Source organism: Aptenodytes forsteri, unplaced genomic scaffold, assembly GCF_000699145.1.
Source record: "Aptenodytes forsteri isolate BGI_AS27 unplaced genomic scaffold, ASM69914v1 Scaffold27, whole genome shotgun sequence".
Classification (NCBI taxonomy): Eukaryota; Metazoa; Chordata; class Aves; order Sphenisciformes; family Spheniscidae; genus Aptenodytes; species Aptenodytes forsteri.
Window position 1 is genome coordinate 1,451,321 of NW_008794407.1, and position 15,954 is coordinate 1,467,274.

The 15,954-nt window shown below is 37.8% G+C and overlaps 1 protein-coding gene across 1 annotated transcript in view; it reads left to right on the forward strand.

Moving 5' to 3' along the window:
* Window positions 1-15,954, forward strand: part of TRIO (trio Rho guanine nucleotide exchange factor) — a 186,127-nt gene that overhangs the window by 24,870 nt on the left and 145,303 nt on the right. Inside the window, 3 exon segments of the mRNA XM_019474271.1 lie at window positions 1,326-1,517; window positions 4,887-5,018; window positions 9,087-9,317. Coding sequence (XP_019329816.1) covers window positions 1,326-1,517; window positions 4,887-5,018; window positions 9,087-9,317 — 555 coding nt within the window.

Below are 15,954 nucleotides of genomic sequence, written 5' to 3' on the forward strand. Positions count from 1 at the left end.
TCCCTTTTTGGGAAGTCACCATGACCAAGTTCTTCTCTGAAGTACCTGTATGGCATGCTTGTGTTGTACAAGGAGAGGCTTAGAGAGCTGGGATTGGTTACCCTGAATAAAGGCATGCTTAGGAGGGATCTTACGTATATAAAAATATAAATACCTGATGGGAGGGAGTAAAGAAGACAGAACCAGACTTTTCTCCATGGTATCCAGTAACAGAACAAGAGGTAATGGCACAAGTTGAAATACAAGAAATTCCATTTAAACATAAGAAACACTGGAGCACATTGCCCAGAGAGATTGCGGTCTCTCCATCCTTACAGATTCTCAGAACCCCACTGGACGTGACCCTGAGCAACCCGCTCTGACTGAAGCTACTTTGAGCAGGGGGGGTGGACTAGATAATCTCCAACCTCAACAATCTGTGATTCTAAGAACTTCATTCTAGATGTATGAGAGTCAGCCCAACTGAAAGAGGTGTCGACTCAGCATTGTATACATGTAGCTCTGGAAGAGCTACTTAGAAACCTTTTGGTGGTGAAGTTGTTCTTGTTTCTGGCTTTGCAGGAATCAGAAACTCTTGATTGCTTCCTTTGAAAAATATTGTTTGTTAATACAGAATCAGAACAGGAACAGATTTTAGATACTTAAGGCCAAAATGCATATGTGACCTAAAAGGAAAGAAAATTAGAGTGACGTAAGAGCCATCAGTGAGTAATGCCAGTATGCTGGAGAATCTTTCTGATCTTTGACTTTATTTGTCTAGTTTTCAGTGCTAGCTCATGGGCAATATAGTGGCAGGAAAATAAAATCTAAACCTGTTGAACTCCTTAGAACTTAGAGTTCTGTATTTTGTTACTTAAAAAGTAGAAATACTTTCAGAAGTTGATGTAAAGATTTGTAGAGTGATGTTGCACACATGCATGGATAGATCAAGTGCTTGCTAATTACACTTTGATTTTCCTATATTGTGCGTGTCTGAATGTCTTGTTGACTTGAACATCTGTAAACGTTCTTATTGAGGCTGTTGCAAGATATGGTTAGCTTTTCCTCTTCATTGTAATAATGGGTCTTCATATAATATGACTTTAAGCTGACCTTTAACGTTAGCTTGAGACTCTCCGGTCGTTTCAAGTTGTCCTTCTCCCTTGTCATTAATACAGATAGGCTGTTACGTTATACACCTAGATTCCAAAGTTAGGCATGCACAAAGTTAGCAAATAAAACCAGTCTACTAAGCAGTACTGTAATAAAGAAGAATTTTATAGAAGTGTACCTCTGTATTTAAGTGGTCTGCTAACTTCCACTATTTTTTCCCTCCTTCTTCATAGAATGTGTATGTAAACATAAACCGCATCATGTCAGTAGCAAATCGCCTGGTCGAGTCTGGCCATTATGCTTCACAGCAAATAAAACAGATTGCTAGTCAGTTGGAGCAAGAATGGAAGGCATTTGCTGCAGCCTTGGATGAACGTAGCACGTTACTGGATATGTCCTCCATCTTCCATCAGAAAGCTGAACAGGTTAGTGAATGGGGAGGGCGCCAACAAAAGTTTCTGTGCTGGAATGGTGAGTTGTACTGTTTTGCTTTTGATTTAGACGGAAGTACAAGACAGTGATTGAAAAGGTCGGCAAGAAAGCCAGAGCATTCATTTCTGCCCATTTCAGCTGATACTCAAAAAAAACCTTGTTCTCCTCAGGACAGCCCACTGCCCTTATATTCTCCACAAAATGCCTTGCCCATATCACTTAGCCATATTAGCTATATGAATTAAAATGAAGTGGACATAAATGCTTAGCTATATGAAGCTCTTAAGTTGAAAGAAAGAAAGGAAAAAATTTAGTATAGTCAGTATCGATATAATGCCTTTCCTACATCCAGAAATGATCACTTGTTCTGTTCTCTTCACCACTCCACCCCAATCGGTCCTTGAGTGTCAAGATTTAACTCATAGCAATTGCTTATAGAAAACTAAGTTGAACTGGCCTGAAAGTTGAGAAGTTAATTAACTGTCTTCTGAATCTGAAATTGTGGTGGGAGATGTTTACTTAGTATCCCATAAGAGATTCCTCCTATATTAAACAAAAATTTTAGCTTTAGGCCTATACCAATTATTTTAATTAAGTCATTAACCATGTGTAACTGCCAGAGAAGAGGTATATGTAGGGGAAATAGGAATAAATATCCCCAAGTTAATAGTCTTGATGGTGAAAGCATATTTTCCCCTCAAGGGAATTCAGTTCTGAAGGAGTTGCTATGTGTTTGCTGTTGAGTCACCCACTGATATTATATACTGTCTGCTCTGTACATCTCTGGTAGATTTGGAGAGCAGAGGTTCTTGGATGGTTATGGCTGACTGAAGCTCTGGTGTGCTGTATGGCTGCTGTAGATACTTTTCTTTCCATTTGCCTTGCTAAATTGGATCCAAGAAAAGGTCTCATGTCTGATATTACTTTAATTTGGAATAAATGAAGGAACCACTTGGGAGCTGATTACTGCAGAAATAGAGAGAGGCAGCACACTTTATTTTAAGAAGTTTTTTTCCTGATTTCTACTACACAGATGCTCAACTTCATAAATGTCCAGAAATTAGAAATGTGAACGTATTAAGATGCAAATACACATTGCTTTTCATTATGTTAGTGGTGACATTGGTTTAACTGTCCTTAGACAGACTAAGGTAAAGTATATAAACTGATGCCACTATAATAAGTATTTTTAACAGGTTTTACAGAAAAGCCATATAAAAAGGAGACAAATGAATTGTTTTCTGGTATAAAAGTCACCAACCAGCTTGAAGCATTTGATAGACACAGTGTGGTACCTAATCAGTATTGATGCTTTTCTAATTGCTTGGGTTATTCAGGTTTACCTTTGTTTAAGCACTGTCAGCCATGCAGGAGAGAGATGGTGGAACCTGAACAGATAGGTATATCCTGACTCAAATGCTGTCCTTTTTCATAAGAAAATGATGTTCATCAGAAGTCAGGGGAGTAAATTTGGTGTGTGTGTGTGTGCTGGGCAACTTTGGTAAGGGTCGGTGTTACCTTCTTCAGCACTAAATGTAAGTGTAAACAGGAGGAAAGAGAAGAATGAGATAAAATAGTGCAGCATCTGCTGGGATTAATTTACTTTTTAATTGTCCTTCTGCGGTTTTCATTTTATGATTAACTGTGATGGATAGTCATAGTTGCTTTGTAAGATACCTGGCTGTGATATATTAGCTGTTTCATTAACAGCGGAGAGTGAGTTCAAGGAAAGAGGGTTTAGAATGAGAGGAATGACCCCCTTTAGAGACTGGTGATGCTTCACCTACATAAAAAGATGATTAAAAAATAAGCAGCCAAAGAAATAACACACCCTTCTTGAATGCATGTGTTCCCTTGCACGTGACAGGTAAGTGTCGCTGCCTACTGTCAGACACAGTGAAGACTGCACCCAGCTATCAGTGCCTGCTGACTGGTGCAAGAGGTGTAGCTCTGTGGTCCCACATGGAGCTTCTTTTAATGTTCAGTGCTTAACATTAGAGATTTTTAAAATTGTCCCTTGATAAAATGAGAATTAAATAAGTATCTTAGAGTTAAGTACTCTATCACCCTTCCTCCTAGCTTTCAAACAATAATGGAGTACCAGAAATGGCCTGTGGATTACCTTTTCCTTTAAAGACTACATGTGCTCCAGGAATTAAGATATGTATGATGCCAGTAATGGCTTGGTCTCTTAAAACTTTTGAGACTTGAACATGACATGAATAGAGGACAAATTTAGTTTACAGATACCACATGTGCTTGGCTGTACTAAGTTTAACAGCTATGAAAAGTCCTAGAAAAACAGATTCTTTTTTCCTCTTTCCTTTCCTAGCATAACGAGGGTATAAAATTCATGCCCCCTAGCTGTCAAAAATAAGTTGACAGAACTTCTGCTGTGCATACAGCTATGATGTCAGTTTCTTGTCTGTCAAGACAGCTTAAGTGTCAGAGATAAATTGTCTGCAGAAGAGATTCTGTTGCAGTATCCTCAATTTCCCCTGAAAGGCTTGACTTGAGCAGCTGTGCTGAAATGGCTGTGTGCTCAAAGTTCAGTGTTAGTCCTAAGAGACCCCCGCTTAAGTTGTAAATCCCTTACATGCTTGCTGCTGTAGTAGCTTGCCAAATGGATTTAGTGCTTCTCTGCATATAGTAGTTAGTGCTTTGGGGACTGAGGTGTGAATTTGCTGTGCTCTAAGACTGCTTTGCCTCCTTGGTGATCTCTTTCCAGCAAGAGACAACTGTGGAGTGTTTCAGTGAACGGTTCACCATTAATTCTTTGTGTGTGTGTGCGTCTGTACATACGTGCGAAGTGACTTGGTTTTCTCTGAAGATTTAAAAAAGATGAGGTGATACCTCATGATACCATGAGTATCTGCACAGGGAGTTGATGGGTAAGAGCTGAGGGTCTGGACTTGAAAATTGTAGCATGTTTTACCTCTTTGTGTAGACAAGACCTTAATTGGCTTTCATGCATCTGAAATGGTAGGTGCAGGGTGAAGTAAACTTTTTCTTAGCTGCAAAGTCAAGAAAAGGAGCAAGAGTAAACTTGAAGCATCAGTATTGCCAACAGTTTAATTGGTTCTGAAGGCTGCCAACATACCACTAAGCCTGCCTGTCTGTGAATGGCTCAAAGAGTTCCATCTAACTAAAAGCACAAGTATAGTCAGACTTGAATATTTGTTTCTATTCTGATATAAGCTTCATTTTGGTCAGTTTAGAGAGAAATACACTAAACATTTTTTCCTTTAAAAAAGTCTTTTCAGTGGCTGTCACACAGATGCCAGTCCTTTTGTATATTACCAACACGTGTATACTTATTGATAGAACCCAAAATCAAGCAGAATGTTTTTTCTCTGTTGCAGTACATGAGCAATGTGGACTCATGGTGTAAAGCCTGCGGTGAGGTGGAGCTTCCCTCAGAACTGCAAGATTTAGAAGATGCTATCCATCATCATCAAGGGATATATGAGCATATTACCTTGGCTTACTCTGAGGTAAGTGTCCTGTTTGTTTCCTTAGGTTGCTGACTAAAATGGTGTAATGTTAAGTTTGGATCATGAACTGGCATTGCTTGTTGCATAGCGCATTAGTTGGAAACTCAAGTGCCAAGCTTCTTTTTTAATTTAGTATACTGGACTTTGCTACTGTTGTTCGAAAGTTAAGTGTTAAGTCTTCCCCTTAATCTGCAAGAAATTTAAAAGGCAAGGTGGAACCTATGGTACAAACAACCCATGCAGTGTACTAAGTATGTTTTAATTTACATTTGCATATTGCTACCTTTCAAGAGCAGTATAATACTATCGTTTGAACATTTACTTGAAGGGAAGCTAGCTGGGTATTCTTTGGGAAAGTATTCTGTTGGCATGGATTGCTTTAAGTGTGTTTTGAAAATCAATCTCTGAAATTGCCTCACAAAAAAGGCTTAACCATCAAAGGATGTCACTTGACAAGCCGGAAGTTATATACTTAGTTCTGCCAACCTCAAAGACACTTAGATGAGCCAGTGTGCCTATGTAGCCAGCATTCGTAAGATGAGCATATCCTGTGCTGCTGCTCTAATCTTGGATTCTGCACACAATGAAGTAATAATATTTCTTAGTATTTCTAATAGATGTATTTACAACTTAAGATAAAATGCTTATTTTGAAGGTGGCCTAGAAAGCAATGACTAAAGTATCTATTGTTTTTCTTCAAATATTGAGTTCTCTCATGTGCTTTAGTTAGCTGAAGTGAGAAATCAAGTGGGTATCGACTTCACTATTAGATAACAGGTATTTTCTGTATTTCCTGTTGAGCTTTTCTTGCTTTCTTTTTCCAGGGTTGTTCTCATCACAGGATAAAACTGTTATTGCTGTTAAATTGGACTGGTGTTATTCTGGATTAAATACAGTAGTTTCTGTTCTCATGAAAGTTGCAGAAAAGTATGCATTTGATTAAATCATGGTAAAAAATGATTAGTGGACACAGTATAGCTTCAGCCACAGCTTGCACCTCCTTTTAGAAGGAGGTCATGTGGGACTGAAATAATTGTTCTGATTTATACATTACATCAAAGATAAAACTACTTTCTGATGAACCAGCTCTATTTATGGGCGACTGAATCATAAGTCTGGTCACATTTCATTTAGCAATAAAGGGAGGGTAAGATTAGTGCTGATGATCAGTCCTATTGTTGGTATATCAAAACCGGATTTTTTGAATACCTGCCATCTTAGGGCCTGCATAAACTTTATTACCATGTCAGACGTCCAGAGTTCACATGAGTTGTTGTTCTTTTGTGTAAAATACACACTGATATCCCCATTCCTGATATATGCCACCTTGCCTTGGCAACTGATCTAACGACATACTGAAGCACACCTTTGGTGATAAAACTTGTGATCTTACTACACATACCTGTTCTAACTCATTCTTGAGAGCATGCTTTGTAGGAAGGTTTCTTGTCTTCGTTATAACCTCTCTTCATTGGGAGGATCCCTTTGTAAAACAAGGGACAGAGGTGTAGCACGTTTGTAGTAGATTTATGAGAAGAGAGGCAATCTGGGGTGCATGCTCCATGAGAGTGCAGCAAGGAATAAGAAGGGGCTGTCTGGAATAATGATTACAAAGCATTGAAGTTAAAACAGTGAGATTTTTTTGGTTTGGTTTTGTTTGGTTTGGATTGGGTTTGTTTGTGTTTTTTCATCAGGGATGTGACTGGATTAGAGCCTGCTGTTAAGTGTAAATAAGTACTGCGAATTACCATGTTAAATACTGTTTGCTTCCTGGTGATGCATAATGAAAATAAATTAGATGGGTAGATTATAGGATTGCTCTGGCAAATACCTTGAAAATTTATTGAGGATTTCAAAGCTGTAGCTTTTGACTTTGGGATAGCTAGAGATTTTAACAAAACATTCATTGGTACTGCTCAAAAAAAACCAGGTGCCTTTCTTCTAATTTCAGGTCATTACTTTTCCCCATCTGGTGAAGCAATAGCTTTGTCTTTAGCAACCAGAATTGGTGCAGAAATAATAGTTGTATGTGTATGTACAAGTTGTGTTCCCCCTCTGGACAGAAGGTTTTATTTTGCTTTGTTTAAACACGCATTCCTTTTTGACGATTGATGGAGTTGTCTTTCTGTGTAAAGATATTACAGAACTATTGCTTATCATTATTAGATGTATGACTTCATTTCTGTTACAGCACGGAGCTCCTTTCATTTTGTGATGAATGAACAGTGGGGGGAGAGAGAGAGGAACACTGTGAAAATTACAACACTTTGTCATTCATTTTAGATTACAATGTCTTGACAACACGACTTGGTTGCAAAGTAGAAGACAGTAATTTTAAGAGAGTAAATGCTTTTAAGACTAGACAGTCTGATTTTACTGAGGGTAATTACTGTATATTACTAGAAAAGTAACTTACTAGCTTACAAGCTTAGATAACTGGTGTGCTTGAAAAGCCAATAGCTGTGCCTTAAGTGAAGTTATATATATAAATGAAGCTATATATCTCACTGAAATCTTAAGGTAGTCATGCACTGGGAAGGAAGAAAACTTTACCGTGTTAACTCCCAAGAGGAAATGTGCATAATCATTTGTTTGTAAAGCTAATAAACTAATCAGATCAATGGGCTGTCGTAATTAATTATTTTTTTTCCCCTAAATTTCATGGGCTCTGGATAGATAATTGAAGTCCATTATCTTGAAATATTTGAAAGACTTGTACTAGATAATTGCTTTGGATACAGAAAAGAAAAAAAATCATCATTATAATAACTACTATGGACTATACTCTTTTTTTGCCTGACTTGACTTTATAGGAGCTACTTTTCCAAGTGAGCTTCATTCTCTGTGTTGATACTTATTACTAAAATGAAAAAGCTTAAATTTGAACTGAGAAGTAAACTCACTTGTAACCTAATTATTAGAAAAGAATTTTCATTTGGATCTGTTTGACTACTGAATAGCAAATTTTAAATGTGCCTAGATTTAGTGAAAATTGTTGAAAATAGCCACTGGGGGAAGGCTTTGACAAATTTTCTCTTTCTGACATGGTGTTGATTTGATGGATTCAGAGTATTGTTTACACTCCAGTCTTATGGTTTCAGATTAATTTTTCGTGCCTGTTAGATGAGCTATTAGAAGAGTTCTTTACAGATAGCTGAATGATACTGAATTGTAACAGTTCTCTGAGCTTCATGCTAAAAGTGACAGAATAGCTAAACGGCAATGAAAAGTGCTTTCAACAGCCTTGGCCAGTGCTAAATATTAATAGTGACCGGATAAGATAGGATTATTGCTTTTTAATTAGCATGCCAGGTAAATCTGAGAATTTTTGCTGTGGTTTGAATTAGAGAAGACAACAATTAGAAATGACTAATGTTTCTTGTCAGCATAAGTAGTTAAACACATTTTGGAAAAGAGTATCTATCTTTGCTGCATGGAAACGTTTTAAGTGATTTAATCGGGTTTAAGTTTGCCGTAACAACAGTTTGCCTTTGGCTTACCAGTAACAGTAATAATTTAGAAGTTGTAAATCGTGTCAGATCAAAGCATGTCCTAAGTTCATATTTGTTGGTCTAAATGTATTCATCAAATTAATATTAACCTGTAGAAGGTAACCTCCCTGTTCACCTTTACAGCCTATGAAAAGAGAGAGATGTTCCTGGCAGGATAATTCTGGGCAAATGCTTAATTTTAGGTGCTTTGTTGACTAGAGAAAGAGCTGAAGAGTATTTATGCTAAGTTAGGCTTGACCTGTTTAAAAAAAAAAAACAACAGCCCACACTTCAAAGGAAAAGCACTCTTAAGGTAATCAAAAAATCAAGACAGGCTGTTACTTAGAGGAGTGCTACTTCTTAAAATTGTCTTACATAGAGGGAGAATATACATGTATATTTTTTTTTTTCCCTGTAACAGCTGCATGTAATCATGCCTGGAATAAAAAAAAAAATATTCATCACTGCTCCCCAAGTTCTTAAAGACATCTAAAATGGGGAGGGGGGTGGGGAATGAAATAATAGTCTAACAAGCTTTTGGCAAGACAAGTAATTCTTTGTCCTTTCTGGTGGTCAGGTGAGCCAAGATGGAAAGTCACTGCTTGACAAACTTCAGAGACCTTTGACGCCTGGGAGTTCTGATTCTCTCACCGCTTCTGCCAACTACTCAAAAGCAGTTCATCATGTTCTGGATGTCATCCATGAAGTACTGCACCACCAGCGCCAGCTGGAAAATATTTGGCAGCATCGAAAGGTCCGCTTGCACCAGCGGCTTCAACTATGTGTTTTTCAACAGGATGTTCAACAGGTAGGTTTTATTTCATGTTGTCTAAATGCCTTTCTGCTCTGTCAGCCTGTGATTTGATGCTGGTTGCATTGACAAGTGGGTTTTGAACGCCAAACCCCATGTTCTTCCATTCAGCAGTTGAATAGTTGCATGGGACTGACTGACTGATTCCAAGTTCTGTGTGTTATCAGAGGATATTGGCTGTTACAGGTAGAAATTATATTTGTAAGTTAGCTCTGCTTCAGTTTTTTCTTTTCTTAAATTAACTTCTTTATTTTACTTTAAGTCAGATAGGATGAAAAAGATTTTTATTCTAGACGGCTATTCTGAGCTTGTGCTGGAAGCTGTCATTCACATTCTAGGTAAACGTCTGGACTTGAAGTGTCAGAAAGGCTTGTAGGAGTAACATGCAAAAAAATTAACAGTGTTATTCTGTAACAAAGTTTTAGTTTCAAATCCTCAGTGATACTTAATTTCTTTAAAACCTGAGAGTAGTATACTAAAGAGGTATAGAAATTACAGACAAGATTACTTTCTGACAATGACGCTGTTCTTGAATTAATGGTTATTAGCTGCCATATTTTTATTATTATGATGACATCCATAAAAATTAGTAGTTAAGTACAGGCATTAATATCTCTGACATGATTTTAGCTTAAAAAGGTGAAGCTGTAAAGAAATCCTTTGCTGATAGATTTTTTTTAATAAACAGAAAATGTTTGCCTTAGGCTGCAATTGACAGAGACATTAGTAATTTATCCCTTAATAGCTCATCTTCATAAAAAAGTAAAGATGGCCAGTATTTGCTGATCATGTTCTTTCATTTCAGTGTAAAGGTGTTCACAAATCAGGAACTTCCAAATGGAGATTTTAGTTAGCCAGTCAAACATTCTGGTTAAACTAATATTGTTTCTTCCAAATTAGTTGCACTTTAAGCCAAATTTCTTGTACTGGACTGTTTCAAGAAGATGCTGGATGTGAGCAGTTGGGAGTGAAATAACTTGGTTTCCGTAATTTACAGTAGTTGACAGAGATACTTAATTCAGGCAGGCGGTGGGGAGAGTGAGCAATCTCGTTAGCTCAACTTTCTTCTATACGCAGTGCCTATCTCTTCCTGTAAGTTATAGAAAACAGCTTAAAAAATACTTAAGCACTAAATTAAGTGTAAAATTATTAAAACTTTTGATGTAAAAAGAGGCATATGTTGAAAGGCAGGCAGTTATGCAACTTCTCAACAATTAGATGTGACGAAGGATGCAGAAAGGCATGAAAAATGTTAGCTGACAAAAAAGTAAAAGAAAGTGGGGTCAATGTTATGAATGGTCAGGAAGGGCATAGAGAACCAAACTGAAAACACTATTATGCCATTGTATAAATCCTAGAAGCTCTTCATCAAGATTACTACATAAATAGTAGCTAGTCAGGAGAGTCCAGTGCTGGTACTTGCACAAGTAGTCAGTGAAGGGCACTCGTCAAAACTGATGAGGCACAGTCCACAAATGAACTACCTCTTAAACTGAAAAGGCTTCATAAGGAATCTTCAGAAACTGAAATTAACACAGTGGTTTGCTTCTCGTAGGGAAAAATGTAGGTCTTCTCAGTGGTACCCTAGTGCCACCAAACACGGATTGGATCCCGGAACTTTCTCGTCTAGTTTGAATTCAATCCAAGTAGGACCTACTTAGGCAACCTAGGCCAAGGGATCCTCTGAGGTTATTTACCAGATACATAATTCAGGTTTCAGGCCTGTAGGCCAGGCTGCAGGCAGTTTATTTCCCCGGGGGAAGGTGTTCATTAAATGCTACGGAGAGTCTTATTGTTCTGTTCCTACTCTTTGCTTTTATTATCTTGGTAGTCATAAAATGTTTGTAGGAAATTCTCTTTTTCGGCTTCTTCCTAAGTCATGGCTCTCGGAGTGGAGGAGTTAGCTCTGAAGCTGCTTTGTTCTTTGAAGTCGGCAAATAACCCTTCATTAGACTCAAGTCATTGTAGAGTCACCACCAGGTTCTTCATCAAGAAGCTGGATTTTCCTTCTCTGTATGAGACCTGTCAGCCCCTGGAACTGGTGCATTTAACCTCAAATAGTCTCAGGTTTGAAAACAACAAAGTAGACAGCTTTACCTATTTTTATAACTTCCAGTATCAAGAATGTGTTATCCAAATCACGCATGTGGATTGTGAGTATAACATAAGTTTTCAGTATGAACCAGTTGGCTCAAGAGGGTTAATCCATCTAGGCTCGTTATTCAGTACATGCCTTACCTACCGGTTGGAGAAATTTCTTTCTTCCTGTTTATGCCTCTGGTTTCTCTATATGCTTTGCAAGGCAGATCTTGCATTAAGATATCGAGATATCCTCTTGACAATTTGAAACTGCGGCCTTCGGTGCTAATGCACATCTTTATTAACCACTTTAGATCTCAAACTAGATCTTATGTACAGAGATGCAGCCCCTGCTTGCCATGTTCCTAAGCCCTTCCCTTAATAATAGTAGTAATCACTGCCAGAGACTGGGTTGTCCTTTGGTTTATCCCTGTAATGGCCGTTAACATCCACGTTGGAGGCTTCTGAAATGTTGCATGTGGAAGTATAGCTCTTTGTTATGTTGCTTTAACTTAACTTTCAGATACTGGTGTATTTTAGGCACTGCCTTGTGAATCACAATGTGAATTGCGGTTAATATTCCCATTTGTAATACAACTTTTCATACTTTCATTTCAGTGCAGATCATGCTGTAAGACAATGATAATTTCCCCATCCATACCAGACAAATAATCTAATAGTAGCCAGGAGCAGATGCCTTAAAGATAACGGCAGGCACATAATGGTATTTCCCTGGAATAGCCTTGCTTTGGCAAATTGTAGCGCGCTCAGCTTTGAAAATCCATCGGGGGAAAAAAGTAATCTTGAATAATAAGGATTCTTTTTTCTTGCAAAACAACAAAACCAAAACAACCTTATCAGATCATCTGATTTATCTGAGAAATGTTAGCTCTTCAGTTGAATGATCATTGACACCATTCAGTGCATGAAATTACTCGTTTTTTGAGGTATTAGTTAAATTTATATCCAAGACAATTCTGGAATAGTTTTTGTAGAGCTCCAAAGCAACTTTCTAAAATACTTTAGTTTTCATTTGCACATTCTCTCAGGCTTCTTAGTCTTTGTTCAAACCTTAAAAAATTCAATTAAGATTATCTAGCATGATTTAGAAACTAGCATGAAAACCTTTTTTAATTATTGTCAGTAAAGTTAAAAGGTTTTTTTCACGTCAAAATAAACTAAGTGCAGCTCTCTTCCACTGTTTATAGTTAAATTGCACATAGTGGCAAGCAACCAAGTGCATTGTAAGTGAATCTGTAACTGTCCTTCAGCATGAATCTGTGATTTCCTCCTCTTTCCTCTGCTGGCATAGTTTTCCGCTGGATTAATGAAATAAATCAGTTCATGGAAGTGTTAAGTGAGTGACAGAGTTGAGTTGGAGGACGGAATTAGCTGTGATGAGCTGGTACTTCATTTTGTGTTACTTCCACCTTAGAAAACTGGTTGTTTGTTGTTGTTTTTTTTTTTTCCCTTGTGTCTTCTATGTTCAGTATTGGGAAAGTGTTTCTAGTGGAGCTTTCCAAATCAACAAAAACACTGTGGTGCTAGCTGTGTACACCAAGAATCATCTGCTAATTTCTTGGAGCAAGTAATAAGGAAGGTAGCACATGAAATATTAAAAATAGTACATAAGACGTGAATTAGAGCAAATCTGAAATTTGAAATTTCAGGTGAAAACCTATGACAGTCTTAAACTGAACAGAATCCTGAGTTTCACCTTAGATAGCAGAAACGTGCCAGGAGATTGAGTTCCTAGTTAGTTTGTATATTAACACCAAATAAGACGGTGGGTTGGGTTGGTTTTGGGTTTTTTTTGTTTGTTTGTTGGGTTTGTCCACCCCCCCCCCAGTAAAAGTCAGGTCATTGGCTGTTGCACTCAACTGTTGAAAATAATCCCTCTAGTGTAAAACATGCTAATAAAAGTATAATTTTATGCTTAAGAATTAACGAGCTTACCAAGTGGATAACGTACGCCAGCCTTTCACCTAAGGAAAGGAAAGGAGCTGGCTCTGATGGTTCTGATACAAAGCAATAAAGCAGAGTTGTAATAGCAATGTGGGGGTTTGTGCTGCTAAGCCATGAAAGGTCAAAACTGAACATAAAAGATAATGTTTCTGGTGATACTGCTGACACTCCTATGGTCAAAGTTTTTGGGCCTGAAAAAACACTCCTGATGGCTTGCAAGCCAGAGATTAGTAAAACATACATGTAGGTTTTTTTCAAAACATACATTTATTAGGTCCTCACTGACCTTGGGTGTCTTCTCTCTGTCTGTTCTGGATAAATGTGCTGCTTCTCCTTCCTTGATCTGCCTGCCTCAAAGACTCCGTCTGAGTTTTTGTTGTAACAGTCACTTGTTTCAGCCTTGACTAATGAAGGGCGGGCCAAGAATGCTTGCTACTTGTTCAGCCTCAAAATAATACTGATTGCACTGCGCGATCCTCCTGTGGCTTTTGGAGGTGGTTCCAGTGTGAAATGGTTCTTTTCGGGAGAGAGTATTTCCACATTTGAACTATCCGAAGATTAGAAAGGCAGAGATTTCCATCTTCCCCTTCTGAATGTTATGTCAGCACCAAGTAAGTGGTGGTGATCTGAAAAGTGAGTGTGCAAAGTAGCTAAGGGTAGGGGGGTAAGGACTGGATGACGATGTGGGGAGGACTGGTGAAAATGAGCATGTTGAGTCTGCAAAAGATCAGATTGTTTATTTCTGCAAACAGCATATACAAAACATATTTTACAGCCACGAGCAATGAATTTGTAAAGATGAAGCCATCTTTCCATAGTAGTTTCTTCTATCATATATTCAGTATTGGTGTTTTAAGAACAAGCAATTTTTTTCTAGAATCTATATTGGGCATAAGGATGGTTCTGCTGAGACTGCAGTTAGAGCTTAATTGCATCATTAAAGCAACTTGCTGCAGTGGAGGATTATCAATACTGAAAAGTATTGAGCCTCTTAAATTCCTATGTATTACTGACCTACGGGAGTGAATTCCATGTGCTTTCAGTATTAGTAGACAAGTCCTTAGTGGGTTGGTATGATGGTTTCTGTAACTCTTACCTCTCCCAGGAAGAGGAAGAAAATGCATCATTTCAGATTGCTAAATGGCTAATATCAGTGCCAGCTAATGGTATTGTCCTTTGGTCAAAGTGGTATGCAAAAGCTCTCACTGATGGGCAAGAGCATACCTTAACTTTGACTCTGCTTTTACATGCTGTGAAATTCCCAAATAAAGAGTGCTTCCTCAGGTTTGTTAAGAATCAAGGTAAGAAGGCTGAGCACTAATAAGACTTGTATTCATACTGATTTCACTTAGAGGCAGCAATGTTTCTCTAGTTGACTGGTTTATGTCATGATCCTGTGTACTGGATTTCTATGACAATTTCTTCTCTTGAGAAGTTACTGACCATTATTTGGAGCAAAAATCATTCTCCCTGGGCTGCTTTCTGCTTTTCATCTCACGCTTTCTGGGACAGATTTTGCTGTTGATTTCATTTGTTAGCTTATAACTGTTAGTAGTCTCCAGAGTCCAGTCTAATTCTCTCATCCAAACATGTCTCTCTTTAGCTCTTTTATAATGAGAAAAGCAGAGTAGTCTCCTGAAACTAGTCAAAAGCATTGGTAATATAAACTTTACAGATAACTGAGGCCATGTTTGGCTCCTCGCTCTACCTTCTCTGATCAATACTTTCCCTTGAAAGAAGCAAATGAAAATGTACATTGACCTAAAACACAATATTCTTTTGGCAATACTTACTAGGAAAAACAAACATTGCATAAGTGTTGGTGATTTGAGATGGCTGTATTATGTGGCGTTAGGGGATTGTTTGTTGTTTTGAAGATGTCTGGTAGGAGAGAGTTTGCAAACCAAAAAACATTCTAACAGTCAAGATACATGAGAAAAATCACACCAGATGGTTTCATTTTGTCTACTAAAGAAAGCATGGATGTTTTGTATGGGAATAGTGTGTGGGATTACATGTGCACTGAATGTAGCCATGAGTGATGTTGCAGGAATGGTTCTCAAGTCTGTTTGGAAGCAAACAAACTAAACAAAAAAAGTCTTTCTCTTTAGTTACGCCAAGTGTCAAATGCTTTCATACAGGAGAAGAGGAAAAAAACCTCACCAAACTTCAGGAATCAGTGTAAAGGATACTAGTAGATAAGGAGAGATAAGGTACAGGTTTCTGGCAGGTATACTCAAAACGAAACAAAATACTCAGCATTCTTCTTTCTTTAAAACCTGAAGATAAATGTTAGGTAGAGTATTCCACACCACTACATAAATACTGTGTAAAAATGGTTAGCTGACTTAAGAAAATGGCTTATATGCAGTTGTTTTTAATTCTGAACAGCATTCTTGAACCTCTGACTATCCTCCAAAGAATTAAGTACCGTATGCATGCTAGCTAATGAATGAATGAAGATATAGCTAAGATGTATTAGTTTGGAGAGAGACCGGATGTTTTTGTTCATTCACTCATCAGAAACTTGGTATGTGTGCAGTAATCTTTTGTGTTAACTGGCAGGAACTAATTACATGTACAGTTTTTA